The sequence below is a fragment of the Talpa europaea genome (genome assembly GCF_964194135.1).
Source record: "Talpa europaea genome assembly, chromosome: 1".
NCBI classification, from domain to species: Eukaryota; Metazoa; Chordata; class Mammalia; order Eulipotyphla; family Talpidae; genus Talpa; species Talpa europaea.
In genome coordinates, this window is record NC_140073.1 from 75,406,009 (window position 1) to 75,432,144 (window position 26,136).

The 26,136-nt window shown below is 34.2% G+C and overlaps 1 protein-coding gene across 5 annotated transcripts in view; it reads right to left on the bottom strand.

Moving 5' to 3' along the window:
* The window catches only part of DPP10 (dipeptidyl peptidase like 10), a gene marked incomplete at both ends in the record, with an annotated part of 1,271,390 nt that overhangs the window by 97,502 nt on the left and 1,147,752 nt on the right, over positions 1-26,136 (bottom strand). For all 5 annotated transcript variants that reach the window (XM_084246025.1, XM_084246024.1, XM_084246023.1 and 2 more), the window contains one exon: positions 5,156-5,276. In XM_084246025.1, coding sequence (XP_084102151.1) covers positions 5,156-5,276 — 121 coding nt within the window. The remainder of the gene's footprint in view (positions 1-5,155; positions 5,277-26,136) is intronic.

The window sequence follows — 26,136 nt, forward strand, 5'->3', positions numbered from 1 at the left end:
GTCTATAGATCTGTGGTTAATATTTCCCCCTTATTTTCATATCTCACTGTCAATTTTCTTAAAAGAATTGTCAATGTTCATAACCTTCTCACTTCTTATTTATACCTCCATCCACTGAATCTTGTTGCTGGCAACAGCAATAAAATGCTTTTATTCTTGTCAAGTTCAGATAGCAAAGGTATTTGAATTAGGTAGTTTTACCTCCAAAGACCTGTTGCTCATCATCTTCATTTCCTATGGCTCTCAAGTCTATATCTATAATATTTTTCTTCTATCTGTCACTGTCAAGTTTTATAGAAATTTCATGTTTAATAAATAAATGTTGACTTGATGAATGATTGTGATTTGTGCTCAAGAGAAGGCAAATATAGTGTGAAAATAGACATTTCACATTGTTCTCATTAAACAAACCAAAAGAAGAATAACAATCACAATCTGTGGAAAGGATATTGTCTAACCTTAAAATTTCTCTCTCATTTATTTTTTCTTATCATATTCAAGAACAATGTAAAAAATTATTTCTTCTATGAAATCACCCTATGTTCTCCTATCCCATCAGCAATAATTCTATTTACACTTCTATTTTGCATGCTAACATATAGATTTATTTATTCTTTGATATACCATGTTTCCAACATTTCTTTACATAATAATTATTTACAATTTTCCCTCCACTAATTTGGAAATACACTAAATAAAGGAGCTTCTATCCAAAGTAATGTATTGCTCTCAGATAATGCCCAATAGGTATATGTGCTAAATAACTGTTGGATAGAATTTCAATGAATAACTCCTAAAAAATAAGATTATAAAATAAACTTATGATCATTTAGCAATATTAGATCCATTATTATATATGCTTAGTTAATAAAAATGAGTTATGATTTGTTTCTATTTGTAAATTCAATTATTTATGAAAATTTTCATAGTTGAAATGTGGTAATTTACTTTTTTAAAGCAAGACAATGAGCTGATATGGGCCTCCCTGGTGGCGCAGGGGTTGAGCGCTGGGTTGCAAAGTTGCCCACAGCCTGTGCAATGCCGGTTCGATCCCTGGCCACTGGGTGAGGGTCCCACATGGCACGCAGACCCCTCCTGCCACCCGCTGCTCCCCTCAGCAGTGTATTTCTTCATCAGCCTGCCTATTCTGTTCCTTGCTCTGGCTCTGGTGAATGCTGTCACCCACCAGTGCTTCTGACTGTACCCAGTGCTTATATAAATAAATAAATAATAAATAAATCTTTTTAAAAAAGGATAATAAGCTGATATCTTATTTAATTAAGTTACCATGTTAGAAACATAAATATATATGGATAACATTATATATACTTTATTATATATACTTTGTGTGATGAGTATCTTTTATTTTTCTTCTGAACTTCCCAACTCTTTAAAACATGTATATTACTGGTCTTAATTTTTCTTGACTAGAAACAAGAAGTTGTAAAATGATACTTTCAAGGATTTTAAAGTCTTTGACATTAGCTAGTGTGGCTGGGAACAACAGCGACACTCACAGATTGACTCGTGTGGTCCTAAAAAGATTACACCATGTCCAGAAATCCACCATAGAAACATTTTATTATCTTTTATGTGACACCTTCTGTCATATTTTTTCTATGACATTTAAAGAAGATAAATTTCAATAAAAAATAATTGAAAATGGTATGCAATACTTTTTGAGAAGTCTTCTACACATACTACTTCAGATTCTAATTGATTTCTGTAAAGTAATTAAAGGAAATATTCACACCAGAAATAATGACACACATGGCATTGAAGAACATACTAGAACATATACATTCTTAGCAGATGTCATGGTGTTTTGGTGAGTGAATGTTGTGAAGAGAAGATCTGGAATCTGAGAGCTGTCAACATATTGATCAAAGAGATATTGATATTGATATTGATATTGATCAAAGAGATAGTGGGGAAAGAAGGTACATGTGTAATACCTGAAGCATAGATTGGCAAAAGCAGGACCAAAAGTTGAAATAAAGAAATGGCATCTGAATTGCCTAAATCCCTCTGACAAACCTTAACATTGATTGCTATAGTAGCCTCCCAACTATTTTATTTTTTTTAATGAAACAAGAATTGAGGAAAATCCATGAACAGGTGGGTTCCCAGTCTTTGGATGAGAAAATGTCAGCAAAATCTAATAGCTTACACTCCATGACAGATGTTATCCTTTAGAGAACGTGAAAGAGTTTGCACTGTACAGGTAGAGCATCCTAGGATGAAGTGATGGCTTTAAAGATACACCTTCAGATGCAAACTTTGCCATTCATGAGATATGAAACCAAATCCAAGTCACCTATCCTCCCTGATGTTGGTTTCTTCAGTAAGTGATTAGATATATGCTAGCACTGTGAAGACTGACTCACATAGCACGTCTGGAATTTTCCAGTATTTGTACAACGTAAGAGCACAAAGGGTCAAATTTAATTTGAATAGAAATAAACTTTTTTTCTCCTTTTACTCATTTGGAATTTGTCACTATATACAGTGTCACAACAAAAGTTTTTTGCTATCTATTTGTTCTGTCTACCCCCCAAAGATAGTTTAATTTCAACCTATATGTACAGATTTTTGTTCTCTAATTAAGAAAATAAACTTACTTGACGGACAACGGTCCCTAATTTCTCTTTATAATTTCTTAAAAAAAATGTAAGACCATGAACTATAAAAAGTTTTCTCTTGAGGACAGAAGCCCAAGAAGTCTTGATCAGTCATCAAGTCAGCATATTCTATATTGAATGTCACTTAAAAGTTCACTGATATTAAGGATCACATTTCTCACCCAACGGAGGATGCCAGTCCACTATGGAGCATCAACATTCCCCCAAAATTATTTCTCTCCTCCCTGAAATCCACCACTCCTGATGAATGTCAGCTTTCTGTATCTGTCATCACTATTTGCCCAAACCAGAACACAAATAATCATTCTTGACTTCTTTTCACCCACCCAAAGCATTACTTTGATTTGTTTTCTGATGTATCTCAGCACATAGACAAGTACACAGACCACAGCAGGTTTTCAATAATATCTGTAGAATGAGGGAATGAATGAATGGCTTAAATGATTCACTTTCCTTACAGAATTAAAAATATTGATTCTGGTGTGCATCTATACCCCTAAGTCATATACAGTTTTATACACCATACATTTAACCACCAAGATGTATCTATTTTAGTGCCACATCAATTTTAGAGCTTCTCTCCTCTTACTGCGTTAACCCTATTCCAAATGCTCATTATTTCTTGATAGAACATAGAAGAGGTCTTAGCTGTTCACTGGTCCCTTATTCTATTTGATATCAGCTTCTAACTGTAACCAAAATGATCTAGTTATATGGGAGGCCTAATCTTGACACTCCCTTACAAAAAAGGTTCTATTAGTTTTTCTATTCACTTGTGAGAAAATAATTGAAACACCAGGTTATTTTTAGGGTCACTAACCCATTCTTTTTTATGTCTTAATACCAAGCAGATTTTAATTCCCTGGGCACACACCTTACTACTTAAATTTCCTATGCTATTATCAGCTGGTTACTCTTGCTAGGAATTTCTTTCCTATATTTTTCTTGTGTGTAATACATATTAATCTTCCAGGCTCAAATCAGAAGGATTTGCCTGTTAGTGTCTCAAATGGGCTGTCTTACTCCTTGCTCTTTAACAGGATTCTGTGTTTATTATTATCTGACAACTTAACCACATTGCATTAACAGTTTCTTCTTGTGTCAGGGAATCCACACCACACCAATACTAATTTTAATATAAAGGGCATGTCTTAGGCTCTGAACAATTCTAGATCCAGGCATTGAGTTGGTTTTATACCAGTTTCTTCAATTTATTGGGCTATCCCAGACCTCTCTAATAATTTGTCTTTTTCAAATAGGAATGCCGGAGTCACTGAATGTGCTCTCAACCAAAGAACTCTACTTGACTATTAGTGTTTATTTTTTTTTTTGGTCAGGGCATAATTATTGCTGATATTTCCATAGTAACTTCCATTGCTCTTTGGAATAAACTGCTGTTTCTGAAATCTTTTGCTATTTGATGCTGACATATACACATAATATATTACAGATTACACAAAAAACATAAAAATCTCAAGGGATATACTAAACCTTCCTTAATAAAATAGTTTCATCCAGCAAAATATTTTGAATATAGGATCCTGAAAGCAGTACTTTGATTTGTTCCCTGATGTATCTTGGCACATAGACAATTACCTAGATTTCCAATAATATCTGTTGAATGAGGGCATGAATGAGTGAATGAATGACTTAAATGATTCACTTTTCCTACAGAATTAAAAATATACACTGGTGTGAATTTATAGTCCTAACTAATAGATAGTACTGTAAATCAACATTACCTTAATAAAGACAATTCAATTAAAAATATTGCTCTGAAGTAGAATGATTGTATTTCCTACTACTGTTTAAGAAATAAATTTATTTTCTGGAAGATTCTTAGATTTATAATTTGTAAGCAAGCAAATAACCCAATTTAAGCCTTGAAATATTTTGCCATGATCAATTGCAGAGTCTGAAATCTAAGTATTAAACTAAATTTTTGAGTCTTCCCCAGGCAATCTGTACCTATAACTCAACTACTACATGATCAAACTGGGGTAGAGGTTTTTAATACCTGACTCATTTCATATTTTCAGCTATTACTAAGACATGAATTAATAGTTGTTGCAAATGTGTAAGTGATTATTCTGGTAGGTTTTATTTTGCTCTCTGTTCAATGATATTTTACTTGAGACAAGTGTCCCCAATGAGATGACTAAACACAAATAGTTTTCATGTACTTTTTGAGCAGTGAAGATTTTTTGTTTCTTCTTTTCCAGAGAGCCAGAAAAAAAATAGCATCTTAAACATCACCAAAAATAAAATCTATCTAGCCTGAAAAAATGTATGTATATATACCAAATGTAGAATCATATAATTAGATGTAAATCACAACTCGTCAACACACAAGCACAAGCAAAGATACGAAGGCATGGAGGCATATTTGAGAGGAAATGAGGAGAAGAAATAGTGTTATAAGTATTGTTCTGGAATGAATAGGTTTTTCTTATAGATTTTGTATTAAAATATGTCAGTTGCACTTTGTTGAATACTAAATCTGTTCAACTCACCTTCATATAACCAGTCAGCAATTCCATTAAAAATAATTCCTTCTTTTCCAGAAGATGTTAATCGCAATGAACTGCTCTTTATATCAGATTGATAGTAGATATTATTTTCAAAAATGTAAATCTGGATCAAGAAACAAAACAAACAAAAACCCAATGAATTAGGAAGCTTCTTAGCCAAAGAGCTTAGTGTTTTATTACTTGCCTACTTTCAATTTGCTTGTATTTAATGCATACATTTGCATTGCTTTCAATTATTAATGGTTATTACTTTCCCTATCATATCAATATCAAGTGGTCATCTGGGAATTACATGGCACTGTTACCGATGCTTCTAAAACTGTATCTTCAATAACAACATTTCACCTACTTAAAAGTATTTTTCTCATGCCACAAAACTGGTTTTGGGTTTGAAATAACATTTTGCATTCTTAAAAGACTGACAACTAAAAGTAGATGTAATTTCAGTAACAGCCAACTGGCTGCTTGAATAGCATACATTTGGAACCTTTTTTTTTTTTTTTGCCGTGATGGATTTAATGACCAATAAAATGAACTTAGAAGAATTCCTCTGGTTCCATCCAGCTCAACTCACAGAGCCACCAATGACAGGAAAGGATAGAAAAAGCCCTTTGAAGTTAACACTCTTTTCCCTATGCTCCATTTTTCTCTAGATATGCACGCTGAAAATAGCACACCAGTGATAATAACCTTGTTTGTGAATGTTCGAGAAAGAGTTTTACCTGTTTTTTAAATGTTTAAGACTTTTATTAATAGCATACCATTATGTTACGCCTTTGTTTTTTCACAATAGGTTTTCTCCCCTCAGTTGTGTTCACCATAGTTTTTGCACCACCTAAGCACCCACAGTTCTCTACCATACTCTACTGTATTCCCCTACCCCATTGTCTTCTCCCCCTCTATTTCTCCCTTCCCTCTGGATGCTTCGGATCTATGATCAACTTTCAAAGGTCAGTTTTAATGTTTGTCTTCTCTGATCCTTTGCTTGGTTTCTCTATATTCCATATCCAATGGAACCATCCAGTACTTTTCTTTTTCCTTCTGGTTCACTTCACTTAGGATAATCCCTTCCAGTTCCATCCATGTTGCTGCTAATGGCATAAGCTTATTTTTTTAATTGTCTTGTAGTATTCCGTTGTGTATATGTGTGCACACCCCCTGTCTTCTTGATCAACTCATATGTTCTGTGGAATTTAGGTTGTTTTCATAGCTTGGCTATTGTAAATAGTCCTGCTATAAACAAAGGGTAGCAGGTTTCCTTTGGGATTAATACTTTTGTAATTTGAGCATATCATAGTTTTCTAAAATATTAACACAACCACCTCAACAATGAAACAACACAGAGTTTAAACAGTGTTTATCCAAACAAAAGGAGTGTATTTAATAGAAATAATTCAGAATATTTATTTATAATTCACTATAAATATTTTTAATGCAGAACATTTGAATATATGTCTATGCAATAATATAACCTTCACAGAATGCATACTTCGTGATTTTGATATTTATTTTTATCCTTTCCAAATTTCAGTCTTTATAAGTATAGATAAGACTAACCATCTACCCTAAGGATCTGTTGTGAAGAAAAAATGAGGTGAGTAATACAGAACTGATAAAACATGTGGCTACCACTCAAAATAGGTCTGACTTCACATAAGATAACTTGTTTTGAAATCCTAAATTTCTTGGAGACTATAAGCTCTAAATCAAAATAAAACCTCTATATCTTCCAGCCAATGTGTAAATTATCCCCAACTAATCAGGAGTGTAGAATAGTAATAGCAATAGAAGTTTGGCAGTAGTAATCATAGCAGCTGTAGTAGGTGGAGAAGGTGGGGGACTGGTATTAACAAATTATATCTACTGCTTTTTTTTTTTAATTTTCTAGAGGCATGTCTTATTCATTCATTTATTATTTGTTTGTTTGTTTGGTTTATACATGCACTGGGTACAGTCAGAAGCGCGGGAGGGTGAGAGAATTCACCAGAGCCAGAGCAGGGAGCAGAGCAGGCAGAAGGACCTAAGTACACTGCTGAGGGGAGCAGCGGGCGGCAGGAGAGGTCTGCCCGCCAGGTGGGACCCTCCTCTGGTGGCCGGGGAGCAGCCAGGGATCGAACCGGCTGCAGAGGCTGCGGGCAGCTTCGCAACCCAGCGCTCAACCGCTGCGCCACCGGGGAGGCCCTATATCTACTGCTTTTTAAAGAAAAAGTTAACTGTGAGTAGGAAGTAGGAAATATACTTTTTATTGATTGCATGCAGCTCATAATTAGGAAAAAGTTGAAAACTCTATTTCAGGTGTCTCAAAATGGATGGAAGTTGTTTTATTGATTTTCATAGAATCTCCTAATTAAGGAAAAATATTAACTTTATTCTATCCATCTAAATATTAAGATTTGTATCTTTTGTTTACTATCCCCTTTTGCCTCTTGAGTGATATACATGAAATAGGTACACAGAGTTTTCTTAAGTGGAGGGAATTCCCTTTTTGTTCCTAAACTTTCTGTATGGTTTTTGTGAGTAATTGCAATTCAGATCATCCATACCCAAGCTACTTTTGCATGCATGACTATTATTAGGAGCAGGGGTGACTTATCCCAAAGTGATATTGTTGAAAATCTTCAGCTTTCTAAAGGGAACAAATTCTAAATCAAAATAGTTAATAAAATCTCCACGATTTCAGCAGATGCATGAATTATCCAAAACCAATGACCAGTAATTACATTTATATTTGAAGAACAGATTGGATGATATTCAGCATCCATATGAAACTGACATCTGTTTCAATGTAAAAGAACAAGCATTATGGAATCAGAATTTTAATTACATTTTATGAAAGCTCCAATTCCAGGTGATGTCCACAAGATCATTTTCTATAGACAAAAAATTAGTGACTGCTTTTATGAAAATTTACATTTATAATTTCCTCACTCCTCCTTAATTGCCAAGGTTTTTCCTTGACTTATATTAGTTTAAAATAAAAATCACATATTCTAGCCACTAGCTTAGCAATATGAAAGCTACAAGTGTTCCTAGATACTATTTGGGCACTCTGATGAAATTAAACTGGATTCAAATGACACTCGTTGAAACTAGATTTAAATCACACCGAAAATATGACAAACACAAACCATTTATCTTTATGTTTCTGATTAAACTGTCATAATAGTTTTGACATCATTAATCAATTCTTTAATGAGCCACCTACAAAATATAACAGAAATGGAAAGCTATTTGATCAATTAGCTCTTCAATTTATAGAGAAAGCCAGTGAACCAGTTTTTAAAAAGAAAGAAGATTAAGACACAAAATAATTCACTGCTGGTAAAGTTACCACGAAGGAACAGAAGGATAGTTGGCAAGTTGAGAGGCATGTAATAAATGTTTCAAAAGGCAGAGTGGGCCACTGGTATGGGCAGTTTGGTAGAGGGTGTATGGGACATATGCACATATGGAAAAACAAAAATGTAACCTCAGAATTAAGGTAAACATTAAAAAATGTTCCAATAAATTACTCTAATCAATGTGCCTATCAATACTAGCTTGCTACCAAGTGATTGGACGCAATCTGTGTTCATTGCTGGACTGAAGGTTTAAGAGTTGATTTTCAATTTTATGTCTTCTCTCCTCACTTCCACAACCACTGGCAAAGCTTCAAATTTGAGCATTGCAGCAGACTGAATTGTTGGATGGAGAACTCCATCCTCACCCTCAGGCAATTTTTGATGAACATATAACGGGAAATGAATATTTGATATAAGAAGTCATTATGATTTTTCAGATGGAGAGTAATCACAATCTAAATTATCCTACTTTGACTCATTTAAGCAGAGACAATGCCTGATGTAAACTTACAATATCACACTCAGCAAACCTTATTTCAGTTTAAAAGATAAAGAAGAGCAAAATAAAGTGGGAATATGAATTAATGTTAGATTTATTGTATTACTGAAAAACTCTACTGCTTTCAGTGATTTTAGTAAAAGTCCTGATAATTTTATATTAGAAACTGTGACTTAAAATATCTCCATACTCTGTGATGGTTTAGGAGAATGTGTGAAGCTGGGATAGTATTTGCATTGCTTTCTACTGGACAAATGTAATTAAGAAATTATCTCATAAAATATGTATTTCTGGCAAAGGTTTGGTGAAGGTTCCTTTTCTATGTTAGTTGTAAAGATGTAAAGTGTTATGACCAGGTGGGAAAACATGGCAATTGATAACGAAATAAATTCCATTCCACAGCAATCTCAAACCTGAGGACTTATCTTGTAGGAAACAACAACAAATACAGAGAACAATGCAGTGATATTCATTGTTCATTATAGCAAAATAGAAGCATCAAAGTAAAAACCCACCTACACAAACTATATGGGATGGACTATGATTCAACAATATCATGCAATAACATTCAGGCTTTGAGGATATAAATTAGTGCTACAAGAGTCAACCTGAAGGAATTTCATTGAGAAATTGTCTAGTGGAAAAACAACAACACAAAACAAAGAGTGAATTATCCTGAACTCACATCTGTGTATCACTGATAATACTAATACAAACTTATGCTAGTAGGATTCTCACTGACAGATAGACATTGGATATTTATCTCTTGGTACTCAGCCCTATATCTTTCCTTAGAATAGTCTTTTATTACTGTGGGTCATTGGAAAACTGAAATCTGTATTTCCAAGTCTCTTCTGAAAACCAGTCTTTCACAGCATCTTTGCTAGACAGTTATAGTTATATTCTATAAGACAAAGAGAGCTGCTAGTTAGTAACTGGAAGACATTTGCCCCTGCCAGTGCCTTTAGTGTATCATTTTCAGCACAGTGGTGCACTGGCAATGTGTGTGTGTGTGTGTGTGCACACAACTCTCTCTCTCTATATATATACACACACACATATATATATAATACATCACTTTTTATTATATATGTGTATATATATATATGTAAGTATATACAAAACTAGTTATGTGTGAGGGAAATATGGAAGGATATATATACTTGCCTTTTAATGTGGGTACATTTGTTGGAAGGAGAATGTGCAGTGACAAAGTAATGAATTTGATAAGTAATGGAAAGCAGATAGCCAAACAAGAGACTGAAAAAATATGCTAAGAGCACTTGATCATTATGTTTGTATATAAATTCTACTATATAATATATATCACTTTCTCATTGATACAAATTTATCATGATGATGACATCTATTTTAGTAGAAATTAGTTTAGCAGGTGGGTTACATGAGAAGTAGATATTTGTTTTAATTTGAAATTATTAATAAGGGTGTTTCCTTAACTTACAGAAGGGTTTTTCAATCCTCGCACTACTGAAATTTAGGCCTGGATAATCATTTGTTGTGGAGGACTGAGGTCCCTATAAAATGATCACCAGCATCCCTATCTCTACATTCATGGTGTCAGTTACCAGCCCCTCTCTCAGTTGTGATAACCAAAAATGCGTCTAGATTTTATCTACGCAATGTCTCCTGGAGCAGGACACAAATCATCCCTGGCAAGTTGAGAACTACTGATTTTGAGGGAGATAAGTTGCTTTATTCATAAATGAAATAATTTAGTTTACCTTCACAAAACTTTAATAGCCAATTTGCAATTTGCTGTTGGAAAGTACTCTACTGAGTATATCTAGTATATAGAGATTAATGTACAGTCCCCACCTTTAAGAACATTATAATTTTGATAAATCAGCAAATCTCTAAAAATCGAAGAAGAAAAAGCACATATTACTGGACTTAGCCATGAGTGGCAGGGGTTGGGAGCAGGGAAGTGGTTTGTGGAAACTTTTAAGAGATACTAAGTTTAAATTGTCATGAAGGACAAGGAGAACTTGGATAGAAATAGAAAGCTACAGAGGAAGGAACACATTGAAACAATAGCAGAACAATTATGGAAATACTAGGAAGAAAATTCTATAGGACGTCAGATACATTCCTATATGCCTATGGGTTCCTTAAAAGTTAAGATGGTGTCACACTCTAAAGCAGATTGAATGTCCAAACAGTATGAACTTACATTTTCAGGGCTTGAGAGATTTAAGTTGTTTAGAATGGTTGAGTGGGGCCTCCCTGGTAAAGCCGGGGGTTGAGAAACGAACTGTGAAGCTGACCGCAGCCTCTGCAACACAAGTTCGATCCCCCGGCCAGCTGGGGAGCAACCCACATGGCACAGCAGACCTCTCCTGACTCGCCTGCTGGTCCTCTCAGCAATGTATTTCAGTCAATCTGCCTGTTCTGTTCCCCACTCTGTCTCTGGTGAATCCTCTCCTCCCCCACACGTCTGCCCTGTGCCCCAGCTCTTGTATGCATAAATAAAATAAATCTTAAAAAAGAATGGGTGAGTGGTTTGATCAACTCTAGGAAAACATTTAGAAAAATAAATGGTGGTAATTAAAGAATAAGTGGATTGTGGGAATGATAGTTGACAGAAGTATAATTCAAATATACTGCTAAATAGGTATGGTAATTGTTAAAAGGCCGCCATTCCAGCCCACTTATATTTAAAATTTTTGCAAATTATAAGGCCAGAAGGATCTTTCATGGATCCTTCTGAGATATACTCTGAGAGTCAGTGTGGTAGATATTTTGCACTAGCTACATACCTTTTCCTCTGGGAAGAACCTTTGCAGTTCTTACCTCTTCCCCTGCCCCAAAAGAGTAACAACATTCAGACTATCAAAGCCTGTCTCCTCTTGACTCCTGGCTCAGCAACCATACTTCGGACTCATCACACACCCTGGCTCAACACTCTCTCCAAACTTTCTGTGGAGTCTTTGACTTTTGTTTTACTAGGAACATATTTTAATGTTCTATCTTGTCCATTTACTAATTTCTTTTGTTTTCTTTAGAACATTTTTACATTGAGATAACTTTGGCTTACATTATTATTGGTATTTTGGAAGGACAGGATTCCCCCCCACCCCAGTTATCCCCACTGTAATGTAACCCCCACCAAACCACCAATAGCCCACCACCATAGTCCACTGTGCTTCCTTCCAGAGTTCATCTTAAATATTCATCATCAACATGAATTTAATGTGATCTTATTTTGGAAACAAGTGAAAAACATGAAGATTTTATAGTATTTTGAGCCATTATTAGAGATTAGATATTATTTTCTAGTTAGTGATAAAGTATCATTTTATGAACAGCAGTAAGACAGTCAATTATGTACATATTACTTTTTACCAAGAGAGAGTGAAAATAAGCCATCTTAAATGCTATCATGTCTGTAAGATGTTACAAGACAAGTGAGAGTGCTTTTTAACAAATAAATGTATTTGAACTATGTGAGTCATATTCCATTTAATCAATCAGGTTAAGTTGAATTAGTAGGGAAATTTTCTCCTTTCAGCTATATGCTACATTTCAGTCTAGGAAATATTCTGAGGAATAATTCTATAAATCTTTTAACAATAAACATAAATAAAAATTATTTCTTATACATAATAGAGATGTTTTTAACATGAAAAATATAAGCAAACTAAAAAAGAGTCAGAGTATTTTGGCTTTATATTTAGAAAAGTTAAAATGAAACAGAGACAATAATAAATTTTACCAAAGATGGAAAGCAACAAAAACTTTCATGTGCTTATGATGAAAGAGTAAATTGGTAGAATCATTTTAAAAAACTCTGTAAGAGTTTTTTACCAAGGTTGAACTTATATATAACTACAAGATTAAGCAGCTCCACCCATGGTATATACTTAACCCATGGTATATACTTATATATTCTTTTGTATATAACAAAAGAAATTTGTGTGTGTCATTTTCAAAAGACTTGTATAGTACTACTCCAAAGAGTGCTATATATAATAACCAATGATAATGTTGTAAGTCAAATAATGATTACTCTTCCAAGGAAATAGTGACTGTAAAGGAGAATAGAAGACTTGGGGATATGAACAAGGATTTTTCACTGTTCACAAGGGTCAACTCTTCATATCTTTGTAAATTTGCTGCATGTTATGTTAAAGAAAATGGTTACTCAATTTTTATTGTTAATCATAATTAATTAAAATATTACCAGCATGATTTGTTGAAAGCTGCAGTGCAGCATTTCACATTATAAAAATTCCTTTTCCATAATTTGCTAGCATGTAATAAATTCTGAATGTCCATTTATATAATGCAAAGTAAAGCTATGGGCACAAGTTACATAGTTTGATTACCTCTGACATTTTGTCTTTGAATAAATCTCTGTTGGTTTTAGAGAATGGCTTTCATTTCTCTGCAGTATCATCTCTGGGACATAGAACAACTAATTCAAATTATTCATGTCACCTTTGCACCAGTACCTGACACTTAAGAGATAAAACCACTATCAGAGAACTCAGAGAACTCTCATCCCTTGACATTTGCAATTATTCATATCAGGAAGTCCTTTCAAGGAGTACTTATTTCTTAACACCTTTACAGAGTATTATGCATTTTCCAGGAAGTGAAATATAGCCCTTTGTCTTAAATTCATAACTATGTTAGTCACTTCTCGGCTCCAAAGCCTGATCTTTTATTCCTGCTTTTTTCCAGAGGCAAATGGATACCAGATGAAAGTTAGCAAACAGATAACTAAGACCAACTCTAATCAATCAAATGTCACAGCAGACTATCTCTTGGCTATGTCAGTTCACAAAACTCATTTCATAAGAGAAGACCTCATAATAAATAAATCATTTTGTAATTGAAAAATTAATTAATATATTTGTAACTGGGGCATATAAAAGATAGTCATCAACATTATTACATTGTGAAAAATCTTTACGTACTGATTTCTTTTTTATTAAAATGCTAATTGATTGAATTATCTAATAATTGTATATCCATCTTCTCCTGTATTCTGCCTTCTCTTTTGCTTGTCCTTCAGCACCTTGTCTTCTTGCTTTGTATCCTTTCTTCTCATCCTCCATTATAAACTGAGTATGTTCTGTGCACAGTTTGCCCTTTAGACACTATGCTAAGTTTTGGGAAATAAACACAACACAAAGATAAGATCTTATAATCTAAAGTGACTTTCCCAAATAAAGCACATGTAAGTTAATATAGATATCAGAGGTAAGGAAAAAATACAATGTGTGAGGACATTAACTTAGGGGAAGGTATTACTGCCTCTTATGTATCATGGTCACAGAACTTGAAGAGGAAGATAAAAATAAAAGAACTGTAGAAAAAAAGGGATTTCTATCAAAGAGACATGGAGTCTTATCTTAGCAATGTTCTTCCATCCTCTGCCAGGGAGCAACCCACAGGGTGCAGCAGACCTCTCCTGTCGTGCCTGCTGCTCCCCTCAGCAGTGTATTTCGTCAGTCTGCCTGTTCTGTTCCCCACTCTGTCTCTGGTGAATCCTCTCACCCTCCCACACATCTGGTCTGTACCTCGGTTCTTGTGTAAATAAATAAATAAATCTTAAAAAAAATAAAAATGGATGAATTCTTGCCATTTTCAACAACATGGATGGAACTGGAGGGATTATGCTAAGTGAAATAAGTCAGAAGGAGAAAGTTAAATGGAGGATGGTGTCACTTATATGTGGAATGCAGAGAAATAAAACAGAGGATCAGATAAAGTCAAACAATAACAAGCCCTAGAAATCTGACTGCAGAACTGAGGTTTCAGAAAGAGAGGGGGAGAGGCAGAAACAAAGATGGGAGGGAGAATTGGACTATGGTAGAGGGCTATGGGTGGCTTGGTTGTGGTTCTATATAGTAATAGCATCTGAATGGGGAGATCCTACATCTCTAAATCAAAAACAACATTGTAAACTATAAACCAATGTTCTCTCTTTCTCCCTCTCTCTCTCTCACACATACACACACAAAGCAAGCAAGCAATTAACCATAAAATATTATATTTGGGGAGAATGAAATATTTCTATACAATTCTAAAATCCTAAGAAGAAACTTGAGCATTTGAAGATGGTAAATGACTGACTATACCCCTTGTTTCTCTATATCAGTTACAAAATATAATTGTATACAAAACATACAATATATTCTTATTCAGCCACTCAGCATTTGACTTCCCTTCTTATATATTGGGGGACCCTTGCATTATCTGAGCCCTGTGTGTGTGTGTGTGTGTGTATGTACAGAGCTTAAATTCTAATTACAAAGAAAGGGAAACAGATAAAACATCTATTGGTCATAGTTCATATTCACATGTATGGCTCTTACTTTTTTTTTTCTTTTTGAAAGAAAGGAACTCTTTTTTTTTTTGTTTTTTGTTTTTTTTTTTGAAAGGAACTCTTTTTTTAAAGATTTATTTATTTATGCATACAAAAGCTGGGGTACAGGTCAGAGCTGCAGGGGGTGAGAGGATTCACCAGAGATAGATAGAGTGGGGAACAGAACAGCCAGACTGACTGAAACACACTGCCGAGGGGAGCAGTGGGTGAGACAGGAGGGGACTGCCTCACCATGTGAGTTGCTTCCTGGATGGCTGGGGATCGAACCCATGCTGCAGAGCCTCGGATTGCTCCATAGTGTGGTGCTCAACACCCTGCGCCACCAGGGAGGTCCCATGGCTCTTACTTTGAAGGAATAAAGTTGCAGTGGAGGAGTTATTCATAAAAGCAACAGTGAATCTTAAGGTTCCAGCAAGAGCAGAGATGAATGCCTGCCAATGTAGCTGCTGTTTGCTGCATCCTCATCATGTCTTCCTACGCATCCTAATAAATTTTTCCTGAACTTTTTCCTGTCTTCAACAATGTCTGACCCTTCATAGTTTCTGTTCATTTTTCACTCCTGGAATTCCAAGTTTCTAATTGATTCTGAGAACTTTCAGAAACAGTTCAATGAATTTACTTTCTGTTGAGAACTTGAGTTCAGTTCTCTTACTTACCTCCTAATTGCCAGGTGGCTCATAACAGTTTAACTTTGAAACCCTTATTAAGTCCCTCAATGCCATTTATCCTGGGAGTTAGCTGAATTAATATATTTCTTTTCAGATAGTTATCTTCTTTCTAGTCTATCCAAAGACTAGCAAAAAAGCATGGTGCATGTACTACTTAACTTCTAACATTAAAACAATTTGATTTTATATTTGTATTGTAATTCCCTTTATTTCAAATGGAGACTCCAGATTTTATAAAAGAGATTCCATGAAGGAGGGTTGAGGGGAACTAGGAGGAATTCTCATATGCTTATCAATGGGTTTGTGCCTAATGCTTTCCAGTTTATGGGCATGCTGATAAGAAAACAAATTGAAAAATGCAGAAGGTGGAACCAACCTTGGCTATCTCCCATGCACATTTCCCCCATAGCTCTAGAGTCTTTATTCTACTTCATGCAATCTCAAGGCATACGTGGCCACAAATGAAGAAATATAGGTGTTTGTTTATTTTTTACAGTACAGAAACATCCAGATTTTATAACTATACCTTCCAAAATACTAAACATTATTAAAATCACCACAGGAAAAGGGACTTAGTAATGAAATGTCTGTATTCAGTACTAATATTTATTCTAGTTAATGTCCTTATGAAGTTATTTTAATTGAGCCATGATGAACTTAAGGATAAGAATCTTTTAAATTCAAGAATTACTTAGAATCTGGAATTAACATCTCTTGAAATATTTCCTGTTTTTTTTTTTTTTTTGGTCCATGTGAGATACTATAGAAATGGCTATTCCTTATGTTTTAGTTGATTGGTCTGTACAATAGGTATAACTACATTCCACCTATGATATATGTGTAACTACAAAAAATATATCCTAGTAACATTCTAATTTGTGGATGAAAGCATATAAGAAGGTATTTTAAGAAGTAATTTAGGATGTTTAATATTCATCTTTGGTTGTTTGCAGTAGAATATTCACCACTCAATCCAATGATAAAGTAGACTATGTCAATGCTTTGATATTTGCGGTGTTGCACAATTGAACAAGTATTATACTATCAGTATTCCATAAAGAGTAAAATATAAATTCTTTAGGCTAAAATTCTGAGCAAAGTGTATTTTTAGGAGTTATTATTAATCCATCTATAAGGCAACTTCTGCCTATGTCAGTCTCTACACTTTCTATGACTTAACATAAATATCTCTATATCAATATATAGATATATAAATATATTTTGTCTGTATGTGTTTTGTTTCTTTTTTTTTTAAAGATTTATTTATTTATTTATACAAGCACTGGGTATAGTCAGAAGCGCGGGAAGGTGAGATAATTCACCGAGCCAAAACGGGGAGTAGAGCAGGCAGAAGGACCAAAGTACACTGCTGAGGGGAGCAGCGGGTGGCAGGAGAGGTCTGCGCGCCATGTGGGACCCTCCTCCGGTGGCTGGGGAGCAGCCGGGGATTGAACCGGCACTGCAGAGGCTGCGGGCAGCTTCGCAACCCAGCACTCAACCGCTGCGCCACCAGGGAGGCCCTTTATTTTTATTTGCTTCTTTCTTGGAGAGGCACTTTTAAAGGAAAACTCTACTTTGGACTGAACGGTAATAGAAACATTATGGTGAAATAAGACTTTTTTTCAAATGTCAATGTCAGGTGTTATTGTACATTTCATATTATTTAAAATAGTATAAATATATATTTACTATTTGAGGAAATATTTTAAAGTTTCTTAATGAAGAAGGCTTAAAGATCAAATAAGACAGTGCATTATATGTTGGATGGGGTCTATATAGAAGGGTGTTCATTATACAGTTCATTCTATAATATTTTATTATACTCCTTATATGTACCACATGTATGACACAAATGTTAGTGGGATGTCAGTTACTGTTGTTGATAAATTCACAGTTTAAAATTAGAAATAGAAAAAAATTAACTTATAAGATATGGCATTCATAAGTGTAGTAATACACAGCATTATTAGTATGTAACGGAAAGACATGAGCCAGCCTGATTGAAGGACAAAAGAACATAAAAAGTCTTTACATGAGACAAGACATTCTTGTTGAATCTATAAGTTCTAGTAGATTTTGCTGAGCAGAGAAAGGGAAAACAATATTCCAAGTAGAGGAAATGGCATAAGAAAAGGCACATTTAGATTATCAGATATTGGAAACACAATATACAAAAAAGCATCAAGGAAAGAAAAATAAATGACAAGACAAGAGATGTGTGTTAGAATGAATGAAGACAGACTATAGATATGAAACAATTATAAGAAAATTGGAAAGTGGTGGAGTAACACACAGATAAGGAGATGTTTTCTTAACATGTATTCCTTTAAATTTTTGAGTGATCATTATGAAGATCAGTTCCATCTAAAAACATACAAGAATATTATTAGTCCAGTTGTGGAGATACAAAGGTGGATGAAGCATCTTGAAAAATATTCAGTGTGATCCTAGAAATATTTAAATATCTTTAATTAATCTGAACAATTATATTCTGTACCGTTTCTTCTAGTTGAGAGATGGGATCTCAAAGATCTTAGTGATGCTGTAACATTAACAACTAATGCAAAGTATATCTATCTCAAATTGAACCTTCAAATATCTATCCCATATGGTTTCCTGATTCAACATGAATTAGCAGAGTAAACAAAGGCCTTATCCTCTGTTAGAACTGACTGCTTTCATGTTAGCCTTTGGTGGGAGGTGGCCATTTTCTGAGTTTGATATTTATAACACTTTAATGTTGGAACAAAGCAGACTTGAGAGAAATAGAAAAGTAGATATTTAGAGACAGCAATTTGACATCATGGGAAATACCAAGTTTAGTCTCCACTGATAGTTTTGTGTGATAACTTTTGAAGATATACAATATGATTGAAAGGGAAATGCACAATGAGATATTTGGTTGGATGTCACCAGTGCACACAGATTTCTGTGTCTATAAATAGAGGATCAATAAAAAAAATAGATAAAAGAGATAATGGCTGGTATTGAACTAACTTTCAAAGCAGTCTCAAGATTTTAAAATTAATATTAAGGAGAAGGAAGATGAAAAAGGAACAGAGGATAAAAAAAAAGGAGAACTCAAATTGAGGAAATATGTCCAAGATTTAAACTATTGCTTCAAAATCATTTAGTCTGCACAGGATGCAAATGTACTGTCCAGAATCTTTAATTACATACTTCATCAAGCAGCAAGATAACTTCTAGCAACATTTATCCTACCAAAGAAGACCATCAAACTCCTTAAGGCCCTGTCATCACTGCAATTAAACCTCCTTGCCCTATGCTTAGTGATCACCTTCAGAAAACTTTATCAACTAAATCTCTCATGTCATTTATTGCTCTTTGTATTAGTCATCCCAAGATGCTAACTATTGACACTAACAATCATCCTCCTCCATGTCATCTTTCCTATAATAATGCTCAGTACTCCCTCGCCCTTTATCAACTCTACTTATCCTTATATTTTACTGTACATTTGAAAACTGGCACTCCAAACCCAATCAACTTCCCCAACATTTCTCTAAGGGTTGCCTTGTTTTTGCCATAACTGAACCCTAGTTCCTTTGAGGTCATTATTACCCAGCAGCACTCTCTAGTGACTCCTGCATATTATCTCATACATCAAGGCACTCATTGGTCTCTATTGCTTCCTGAGAGTCTATTAAAAACCATCTCAACATTAAAAAAATTCTTTTCATGTGAGTTTAAAAATTGAGTCTTTAATGTAGAAAAGTGCTATTATAAAACATTAGTTCTAATGGTGGGCACCATATGAAAAAAAAATCCATAGTCTAGTGCAAGTTCAACAAACTATCATGTATGAGCAAAATTTAGTTTTCCTGTGGGTTTGTATTGTCTATGAGTTAAGGATATTTTTTCAGACTAACATTTGTAAACCCCAATTAAATAAAAAGTAATCTCACAAAAAAGTTTGTTTTTCTCACTAATGGTTGATAATTGCAGAACATTGTACTTCATAATTATTTTATCTTGAAATACTCAAATTTTGTGGCAATCTGTTTTCTTTCTTGTTAATGTAAGAACTTTAATTCTGCCTCTTGTTCTGCCAGAACAAAATTATTTACTATCCGGTATTTTACAAAAAAAGTTTCCTGACTTTTGCAGAAGCTCTGGTTTAGGGTGAAACAATTAAGAAACCTTGAATTAAATATTACATAATTTGCTTTTTATTTATTTTCTCAATTTTGGATTCTTTATGGCTTCTGATAATTTCATTGTGAATCATTGCAATTCATATGAATCACTGCACTTTATCAATGATTTTTTTTTAAATTCAGAACAACTTGTAGGCCAAGTATTCTAATGAAAACTTTGTAAAGTGTATTTTAAAATAAGTCCTGTTTCTTAAATAAATATGAACTGGTCATATGAATCATTATTTACATCCGTAAAGGCCAATTATTTTCACAAGTTTCAAATTGCATAAAACTCTTCAACAAGATGTGAGTCAACTCTCTGTAAGCAAATTTCAGTAGCAATAACAAAACTCAAGTTGAAGACATTAAATATTAAGAATTGGCTAGAATTAATGTGATTTACTGAGAGAAATGTCTTCATATTTTTTTCTTTAAAACTGGAGTGAGAATCTCCCAAACCAATAGATTATCCATACTTCAAGGACATGTCTACGTTAAACACAGGATACTTAACAGAGGAGAGTTATTTACACACTGGCTTCATTTATCATGTTCTATTGTTTCCCTCTTGTTAACCTTTTGTTCTTTCTTTCTTCTCTCTTCCTTCTACATTTCCTCCCTCTGTTCTTTTCTGCTTTCCTTCCTTTTTCTTATTTCAATTTTCAAAGTTAACATTCCGGGCCTCTTCACATGGTGATCATGTAGTTAAAACAAACCCACAAACATAATTCTTATTCTCGCTATTTATAAATTGTGGATATTTTTCATACCCACAAGTATAATGGGTTGACATTCTGAATCTTTATTAAAGGGGCTGTCGGTGAACTCTATTCTACTCAGTCTCCTTCCCTCCACTCTGATAAATCAATTCTATATACACCAGTTGGAATCTTTAAAGTGCACTTGTGATGTTAAACAATTCACAGCAACTCTCAATTTACAATCCCACCAAATGTTGAGCCACCATAGAACTGCAGGTCAACAAATGCCACTCTGTCTTAATAAATCCTTCCTTCTGTTTTAACCTTTTAGATTCTCTGACATAACAAGTCAAATCCAAAACAAATATATCAAATCTTGCCCAAATGTCTTTGCAAATTATATTTAATCTTTTATGAAATCTTATTTTCTACAAATAGATGGATATCATATTCAAAATCAAAAATCAATAAACCATGATTCTAAGAAACAAGCCCACTCTTTTCTCCCCTTAATAAAGTACATGAAGACAGAATTGGGCTTTTGTTGGTAAAGTTAATGCACTATATACACATGTTGATTGTCAATGAAATATAATCTTATGTTATAATGCAGTGCTATTTCAATAAAAATATGCATTCAACTACCAATATCTGCATGTTACTGTGCTAAATCCATTGCAATTTTGCCCACTGTATTTCTTTATTTATCACCTTCTGCTTGTAGATTTATTTTCATGGAGGGATTGCTCCCCTTCAAGTATTATTACCATAGTGTACGCACCAAAATCCTCTAGTCCATGGTTCTTTAATATTATTCCAACTCAGTTCTCCAGATTGACTAACACATAGCAGATTCTAAAAGCAAGCTTCTTATTCATTAAAAACTCAAGCGCCTAGTTTATATGGAAAATATTTTCCACATTTTACTGACTAAATTCTTGAAAGTAATGACCTTTGGGAGAACTACATGTAAGAGGAAAACTGAAATAATTAATAAATAATTCATTAATCATATGATTAAAACTGAATTAACTACCAAAGAAAATGTACATTTGGTTTTACAAATAAGACCAGGGAAAATAGCAAAATCTAAAAAATTCACACTTTTCTCAAATGAAGTTGAAATAATTATATATCATTAATCATTTAGGAGGCATGTTCAGAACGACTCGCTTCAACTTTTCCAATGTATTGCAAACAATATTGTTGAGAAAAAAATATGAACACTGCTTATGGATGCACGATTTCCACTCTTATTTGACTGATGGAAATACATTATTACACATCCTTATATTTTAAACTTAATTAACTAAAATCTGACTTTCATTAGTGATTTGGCAATTTGAAGTGCCTTGTGTAAGTTATCATTAAAGAAATTAAAACTCATATATAGAACTGTAAATGTACAGTTTTCTTACTCTCCTGCCTTTTATTAGTATAGTTGTCAACAGTATCATAGAAACACATTATCGACCATCAAAACCATATTACTTTTGATCCTCACAGTAGAATGCTTTACAAAAAAGTTAAGAGAAAAGAGTGTTCAACGTTTCCTGGAATATTTGACATTCTCACTGTCCTTCATTCGTGAAGTTCTGAATTTCCCTCTGGTATCATTTTTCTTTTCTTTCTTTCTTTCTTTCTTTCTTTCTTTCTTTCTTTCTTTCTTTCTTTCTTTCTTTCTTTCTTTCTTTCTTTCTTTCTTCCTTCCTTCCTTCCTTCCTTCCTTCCTTCCTTCCTTCCTTCCTTCCTTCCTTCCTTCCTTCCTTCCTTCCTTCCTTCCTTCCTTCCTTCCTTCCTTCCTTCCTTCCTTCCTTCCTTCCTTCCTTCCTTCCTTCCTTCTCTCTCTCTCTCTCTCTCTCTCTCTCTCTCTCTCTCTCTCTCTCTCTCTCTCTCTCTTTCTTTCTTTCTTAGCATGAAAGCAATTCTTGTAGCATGGATCAGGTGGAGAATTTTTTTTACCCTTTTATCTGAAATTATCTCTATTTCACCTGATTCTTCATGGTTTCTGACAAGAAGTCTATAGGCATTGTAACTGCTTATTCTTTGTATGTTGTGGTGTGGGGTTTGTGGTTTGTATTTCGATGTTCGTCTGGTTGCTTCAACATTTTCACTTCATCTTGTCAATAGGTTGACTGATAGGAGCTCAGCAGTGGTTCTCTTGGATTATATTGTTTTGGGGAGACACTGAAGATTTTGAATGTATAAATGTATTATTTTTATTACATTTTAGATTTTTTGGCTGTCTTTTGTTCATTGTTTTTCCTGTCCCAAACTTTTCTCTAATTTTGAAATTCCAGTTTTCATATGTTAGACCTTTGGCAGTTTCCTGCTGGTTCTTGGGGCTCTATTTTTTTGAACCTCTCACTATTTTTCCAGTTTGAATAATATATATTGATCTCTGCATCTACTGCCCAGTTATTTCCATTCTTCTCTGAATTCCATCTAGTTTCTTTTCAATTTTAGATATTGTTTATATTTCTGAAAGAGTTCATTTAATATTTTATATGTGTGTGCAAAATATTATATACATATATATGAGCTACCTCTCATACGTCTATATGAGATCTATGTACACGAGATGGAATATATATGTTATATGTATGTATCTAGTTAGCTAGAAATATGGATATTATATATAGGTGTATTTCTATGCTGATAAATTCCATCTTTTCATACCTTATGTATTTATTTAACTGACTCTCAAGGAATACAGAATAGCAGCTTTAAAGTTCTTGCTTGGAAATTCAAGATTCTGTGGGACACCAGGCTGAGTTTGCTTACACAATTGGTAATACTCTTTGACTCTCTCAGAATTTCCCCCTTACTCTCTGGCTGTCACAGTGACCTAGGGACTCGTCCCCTTGTTCCTGTCTTAAAGATGGGATTTTTCTTTTCAGAAATTCAGTTCTCTACATATTCACAACTGCCTCAAGTATAGTTGCCTTCAGGATAAAACCTCAGACAAAACAAATAGAAAACCAAAATGGATGACCATGCCTGTTTGTCACTTTACTGTTAACTTTTATTGCCTTCTAAAAGCAACTTGGTTTTGTTCAGGCTCCACAATCCTTGAGTTGTTTTGTTTCGCTTTTATTTGATTTTTATTTCTGATGTTTTAACCAGAGTTTAGAGATGAAATCACCAAAGACTGCTTTGTTAGCAGCCTACTCTTCATATCAGAGTTGAGAAACTATTTATTAAACAAGTGCAAGTTCATTTAATTAGAGAAAGCTTTGGAAGAGAAAGGTTATTTTACATTATGAAATTTGTCATATTCCTGGTGCATATTTTTCTTTTCTCTTTCAAGTTGAATTTCTTGATTTCCAGTAAGTGACATATTTGAAAAAGTGAGTGTGGTTTAAATTTGAGGACAACCTAGTTCTAAGAACCCATTTAAAGACCTGATATAATGGTAGATACATGTTGTTATGTTTCTGAGGCATAACTAGACATTTTGGTGACATCAAACTGATTAGAAATGGTGAAAGTTTTCTAAGGAAATGTTCTTTTGGAAAACATTGGATTAGGATAAAATGAAACACGCATTCCAAGAAATCACTGAACACACTTTTAAACTCTTTTTAAAAATGTATTAACTTCTATTGATATACTATGGGTTTACTGCACTGTATACTATTTAGAAGTTTGGGTTCACACCTTTTCAGATGCACATTAGCACACCACACTGTCCACCAAAGCACTCATAGTCCTCAACCATAATCCACTGGGACTCTACCCCTTTACCTGTCATTCTCCATCTATCCCCTCTGTGAGCTTCAATTCTAGTCTATTTTTCTAGGATTTGTTTTGGTTTAGCTTTGTATATTTCATTGTATTTATTCTTTTTTGTTTTACTCATTTTTATTGCATTATTTTTTATCAGAGTAATGCTGGTGTACTCCTCCGCATTTCTCTTTAGCCTCCTGCTTATGTTACTTAATAGTCTTCTCTAGTTCTATCCATACTGTCTCAAATGGCAAGATGTCATCTTTTTAATAGCTGAGTAGTATTCCAGTATGTACTAAATCTTCTTTGTCCAATCATCCCTCATGAACACTTATATTGTATCCATATCTCAGCTATTGTAAAAGTGTGGCAATGGACATAAGAGTACATACATCCCTTTCAAGGGTGTTTTGGCATTCTTCCGATAGCTATCTATGGATGGAATTGCTGGAATATACGGTCAATCTATTTTTAATAGTTTTAGAAACCTCCATACTGTTTTCCATGGGGTTGGACAGATCGACATTTCCTCCAAACAGCATACAATGGGTCCTTTTCCTACATATCCTCACAGACATTTCTTTCTGTTCTTTTTGATGTGGGCTATTCTCACAGACGTAAAATGGTATTGAATTGTGCTTTTGATTTACATTCCCCTGATGATGCATAATGATGAGCACTTCTTTATGTGTCTGATGGCCATCTATATATGTCTTTAGAGAAGCGTCTATTTAGATTTTCTCTCCATATTTTGATTGAGATGTTTTCTAGAAAACAAAAATTGTTTCATACAGTTTTTGTTGAAGTGCATGAGTTTTTATTTTATTTTTTTAATAGAGGCATGTTTTAATTAATTAATTTGTTTGTTTGTTTGTTTTTGTTTTATATATGCACTGGGTACAGTCAGAAGTGCGGGAGGGTGAGAGAATTCACCAGAGCCAGAGCGGGGAGCACAGCAGGCAGAAGGACCGAAGTACACTGCTGAGGGGAGCAGTGGGCAGCAGGAGGGGTATGAGCGCCATGTGGGACCCTCCTCAGGTGGCCGGGGAACAGCCGGGGATCGAACCGGTGCCACAGAGGCCACGGGCAGCTTCGCAACCCAGTGCTCAACCGCTGCGCTACTGGGGAGGCCCAAGTGTATGAGTTTTTAGATCATGGACATAAGTTCCCTCTTGGGCTTATATGGTGTACAAATGTCTTCTCCTTTTCAGTTGGGTATGTTTAATTTTATTGATAGTTTATTTTGCTGTGCAGGAGCTTTTAATGAACAATCTTGCCTATGTCCACCTCCATGTTCTCTTTTAGTTCTGGCACAAAAAGTAACTATCAAGGTTATTTTGAATGGATAAAGATTTTGTCAATGACTTTTAATATTCTTATCTTCATTCTACTTTTTATAGGAGATCAGTAACCAAAAAAGATATTGACCAAGAACCTTTAATATTCACCTTTAATATCACCAACAATTTTTTCTAACATGAACTGTATGGTTGTTTTTTATTCAACTTTA